The 5,691-nt window shown below is 38.1% G+C and overlaps 1 protein-coding gene across 1 annotated transcript in view; it reads left to right on the top strand.

The window, feature by feature from the left end:
- The window catches only part of atoh8 (atonal bHLH transcription factor 8), a 105,612-nt gene extending 102,626 nt beyond the window's left edge, over positions 1-2,986 (top strand). Inside the window, exon 4 of the mRNA XM_032510628.1 lies at positions 2,586-2,986. Coding sequence (XP_032366519.1) covers positions 2,586-2,591 — 6 coding nt within the window. The 3' untranslated portion in view covers positions 2,592-2,986. The remainder of the gene's footprint in view (positions 1-2,585) is intronic.
- The last annotated feature ends 2,705 nt before the right edge of the window (positions 2,987-5,691 follow it).

The following is a 5,691-nucleotide window of genomic DNA, read 5'->3' as shown; positions in this document are numbered from 1 at the left end:
CGAACCACCAACCTTCCAATTGGCAGGCAACCGCTCTACCACTGAGCCATAGCCCCCCCCTCCACTAGCACTACTTCCAAACAGGGCGCTGCTCAGCGGTGTCATCAACGGTGCATTTTAGTGTCTTCCAACTTATTGTTTTGGTTTAAGGGCCCTCAACTTAACTGATTTGGTTTTGTCTCAGCATTATCATCAACCTTATTTCCAGCAGCAACGGGCAGCCGTTTACAGTGAAAAAGCTCTCATAAACACACTGCCTGTTCAGCACCAAACAACAGACAAACACAGAGACTAGCTTGTAAAGAACCAGGTATTTCCAATCAGGAGTTGGTGAAGACAAAACTAGAGCTAAAAGAGAGTGAATATTAATTAATTTTTTTTCAATTCAATTTTATTTATATAGCGCCAAATCGCAATAACAGTTATCTCAAAGCGTTTTTCAAGAAAAGAACAGGTCTAGGCCGTACTCTGTGATGTTATTCACAGAAACCCAACAATTCCCACAAAGAGCAAGCACTAGGTAACAGAGGCCTAGATGAATGTTTAATACTTAAATTTATCATGTGGACCTGAACACCATTCCAACAGGATGATAATATTGCTTTGTGTCTGCTCCATAATAGTCACTAAGGTTAATAATTTATTGGCCAACAAGTATTGAAAGTCAAAGCACTAGTTATGCAAAATGGATGCGTACTAGGTAGGATACACCATCCAAATGGATTCAATATTTCCAACCTGGCAATCAAAAAGGTGCCCCTGTTATTTTTTTAATTATTTTAGCACTTACTTAAAAACTTACAAATATTACATACACATATTAAAGAGTGTTATCCAGCATTTTAATGTTTATTTAGTTCAGATGGAACTAGAATTGAACTACTTTAACTACTGCTTCAGTAGTAAAAAATGTCTGGATTAGAGACACTTCATCCTGGTGGCGTACCTTTGTCCTGGTGGCTTACTGTGCTCCATGTTTAGCTTCCTGGGCTTGAATCCAGCTCTGGACATGACACATCATCCATTTCTCTCACAGTATATATAGTTGATTTAAATGATACAGTATGTTCACATTTTTAATAGTAGATCTTAGAACAATACCTCATATATGGTGGCACACGCACTTCAACCTAATGAAACATGCTTTTCATTAAGTTGCAGTGCGTTTGCCGCTGTCAGCCAATATGTAACCTGAAAGAGTTGATTTCTGTAATTCTTTCTCTGGCCATAAAGAAGTCCCTACTATTTGTTTTGTGTAAAAATGTGTTCTACAATTCAGCTGAAGCTACATATGAGGCTTCAGTAGTCTAAGTTAAACGCTATTCGCATGGGATGCACAGGGAAGTATCATCTGGGGACCTTGTGTGATTAAGAAATTACCCACTGACATCGGAGTTTTGTGTGATTTTACTCACATTTACTCTATACCCTGAGAGTTCAGTACCTGGAGGTGCACGGAAGACGGCTAGGGCGAGGCTGCACTTGGGTGGAGGTTTTGTATCCTTTTGGGCCAGGACCGGAGAGGTTACCAGACGCGCATCCCCTGAATAGGAGATTTTATAAAAAAAAAAAAAGATTAATATAATTTGATTGTCGGTTCTAGCTCGGAGACCTTTACTAAAAAAATTAAGATTTTTAGGAAACGTCTCCATCTGATGAGCTGAATGTTCTCCCCCTCCCTGCATAACCTATAACCCACCTACGTAACAGGTAACATACCTGCTGCTCGCGGCCACACATGAGAGAGGACAACAAACATGTTGACCGCGCCGGCAACTGCTGTGCCAACAACTTGAAAGTAAAGCATTCCTGGTGTTTTTTTGTCATATTGCAATTCATTCAAAGCTGATACTTTATGATAATAGATTAATGAGTCATAATTACATATTACATGCTTTAAATGCAGTATTCTGAGCAGCCTCAATGGAACTTGACTTGGACTCAAGCTCAATGATTTATGAGCATCTCTGACACACACACACACACACATACACTTACAGCTTAATCCCATGGATTTATTCCCATTGTGCAATAACAGCATCATCAGGGAACTGCCAGTCAAATTTTGTTATATTGTAATCTAACCCCTCAATATAATGTCAGTAAAGCTACTTTGACCTATTAGACAGGTTTTTCTTTGGTTTAAGTTTGTCTAGTGAAATGTTTACTTGTTTTTTGTTCCTTGCAGATTATGTTAACCACCTCAGAATATACAGCACAGCTTCCAGACCTCCAGTGATCTATAACAATAAATACAGTATCAATAATGTATATAATCATGTGTGTATTGTATAAAACACTTTGATCATTACCGTTTTACTGCCTTATATGTTTACTGTAAATAATACAAATGTCATGGATAATTTGCTGTACTGCATGCAGTTATACTATCAACACTGAATAACCTGGTGAGATCCAGTATCACATTACAATGTGTAAGCATGTCCTAATTACAGTGTGTGGGATGTTCCTTCAAAACTTGAAAAACCAATAGACATATAGACCTTAGATCAAAGTGGCCTGCAGTCAATTTCCCAACTTTCTGTTCAGACTGTGTGAAGGACTCATTCTTCTTTGTGTTTCAGGAGTGAGGCTGATCGCAGTGGACAGGTCCAATACACATGAGGACAAAGCTATGAGGATGCAGAATACTCGTAGAAAGCAGATAAATGGAAGATTGGATGAATTGTAAACTTTTTTGTCAATATTGCTTTCACCACTTACTAAGCAAACAATACTTAATTGATGTGGAAGGCCCAAGAACACCAACTGACAATCTATATAATCCCTTTGCAATAACTATGCATACAGTTAAACACATTACATTACTGTTACTCCAGTTTTGTATTAGAGCAACTGTTACCTTGTCAATACCATGTTTAAGTATGTATTTCCTGGCAACATGAAGCTCATCTGGTCACAGGATCTTGTGTAAAGTTTTTAAAACAAGTGTCAGTTTAATGCGTATAAATCATTTTAACTCAAACTGCAGACATTCACAACATGCTCTGCAGTTCTAATAGTAGATATTTTATAGTTTATCTGTCTGTTATATTTCAAAATATGCCAATTATGTTTCTTCAAAACAAATAAAAATATTTGAAAAAATATCACCCCCACTGTGATTTTTCACAAACAATATGCTGATATGATAGACCTACTACACATTGTATTTCTCTCTATGTGCATTCACGTTAAAGCCCATAATAAACTATATTCAACAAAAATATTAGAGGGCCACTACAGTAATTTATTATTACCACTTTATGAATATGGGGGAAAATTGTTAAGCAGAGGATATCCTGACATTTAGTCCATAATATGAATCAAACTCCAAAAGCTGAATCCAGTGAATTTCCCGTACAGCTTGATGGCAACTTTTATTAGATCCTCTGCCTGGTTGTTACGGAGCTGGGACAATTACATATATTTGGCCACAAAAATAAAATGTTCCATTGAAAACCAGACCTGAAATAGGAAACATTGGCATTTTAAATCTCTTGTATTGGAAAAAGTTGTTTTGGCACTCAAAAATATTCCACTGAAAAATAAAACAGACGCTTAAGCTTCTGAACACCCCCACAGGTGATTTTTGGCTGATTTGACCACTGCTCAGGTTTAAGGTGGGTCGGAGCGTAGATGGGAATTTATTAGGTCACAAATCTTTTCTACCAATAAGAATGATAAAGGTGTCATTTTCCTGCCCTAACAGGTGAAACAAAGCTGATAGAGACTCAGGAAGATGTCAATCAATCAGTCTATACACAACACACAGTCCTGGGAAGAGGTTCAATCAGCCAGATTAAAGCCCATGTTGCAGGTTTAATTTTCCAACGAATTGGCACTTATTGATTGTTGGTAATAAACATTCAAACAGTTATCCACTGTATATGATATTGAAAAGTATCACAAAACATAAAATAACACGAAAAAGTTGGTCATATTTTAGTGGTTTGCTTTTCTCCCACAATGCATTGCATGACGTCACGCAAGGGAGACGATAGGCCAGCCAGCTTAGAGAGACCATTGAGAGTTACGAGAGATAGAAGACAACAGTGAAAGAAAGAGTTTTCAGCAACAGATTATAGATAATACATACATATACATAGATAGCCTATATATATATATAATATATATATATATATATATATATATATATAGCTAGACATATAGACAGTATTGATAGATCTATTTAGAGAGAGAGAGAGAGATAGACAGCTATAGCTAGCATACCGGTATAGCTAGCGAGCTAGCTAGCTGTAGGTTAGCTAGCTCGGTAGGAAGGTCGGTACAATTTGTCCGTGTTAGGTTGTGTGGGAAATTATACTCAGGTATTGTGAATTATTGTGAGAAATTGTACTCAGGTATTGTTATCATATTTAGACACTGTGAATGAACTTATGCATAAGCTAATGAAACAAAACTCATATCAGACATTAAGTGAAGGAGAAAATGTACTGTTGCTTGGCATCCAGGTGGGGGCGACACCGTGTTGGTATAACATTACATTTTACAAGAGAACCGGATGCAGTATGGCCGAAGATTGTAAACAGGAAGTCGCACCCACCCAGCCAATAGAAATACAGTTGTTAAGACGATATGACCCGCCTTGTGATGCTTTTGACCAATAGGGCTCCTTAAGAGAACCCGTATATAAGGCAAGGTACGCCATTGTTTCAGGGCCTTTGTTGTGAACCTCTGAGCTAGTCATGTTCCATAGAGACCCGTGCACGTAATTATTGTCCGGAATGCATTGCTCTGTTTTATTAATAAATCTTTTTGGTATACTTAATCAAAGCTAGAGTGATTCCTTAGCTATTTGAGTCCCGACGTTTGGACCCTCCAAGTGGAATTCGCAACAAATTTGGTAGCAGAGGATGGTTTCGAGTAGTGGTTAAAATTTAGCAATTCCACGGAATCAGGATTAGAAGTTGTTTAACTCCGGGTCCAGATTCCACGGACAGTCCACGTCTGACGGTACGGGACAAAGGAGGCATGGTGTGCAAACCACGGAGGAATGGTCACTGAGAGCTCTCTAAAAAAGGGTAAGCTGAAACCTGTTTCATCAAATTCAGCATATTGTATAATAGTATAAACTAAATTAAAGTGATCAGACCTCCGGGTGAGTACATTATGTAAAAAAAAAAAAATATAGACTAAAAATTATTAAGTGTTTTTGTGGACATAGAGCAATGCATTCCATTTTCTCTGATGAATGAATGAAAGTGTGAGAGTAAGCATCTGGGATGCGTAGACGATTTAGAAGGATGCATGAGTTGATAAAATATGATTCCATAATTGTATGGAGCCACGCTGTGTGTTGAGGTTCGATAAACCTGTTAGTAGACTTGCTTAACCCTCATGTTGTCCTCGGGTCAAATTTGACCCATTTTAAGTTTTTTAACTTAGGAAAAAACATTTAAAAATAAAGCGCCCACAACATTGAAAAAGTGAAAAGAAATTCATGGTTGACGGGAAGACAACACAAGGGTTAATAGAATTACTAATTGGAGAAGGCCTGAAACGCGATAGCGGGCCAGTGTTCATAAGGTGATTCCATTAGAGTTACTATACGCGAGGGATTCAAAACTTGCCGGTAGGAGTGATTGACCTACATGCCGAGGGAGGTCTCGGCGCGTACAGAGCCAGCGTTCACCATTTTGGAGTCTCGGTCCATAAGACTGAGTTCAG

This window comes from Etheostoma spectabile, unplaced genomic scaffold (genome assembly GCF_008692095.1).
Source record: "Etheostoma spectabile isolate EspeVRDwgs_2016 unplaced genomic scaffold, UIUC_Espe_1.0 scaffold123, whole genome shotgun sequence".
NCBI classification, from domain to species: Eukaryota; Metazoa; Chordata; class Actinopteri; order Perciformes; family Percidae; genus Etheostoma; species Etheostoma spectabile.
Note: the sequence above shows the minus strand (reverse complement) of the source record. Positions and strands in the feature narration are given on the sequence as shown.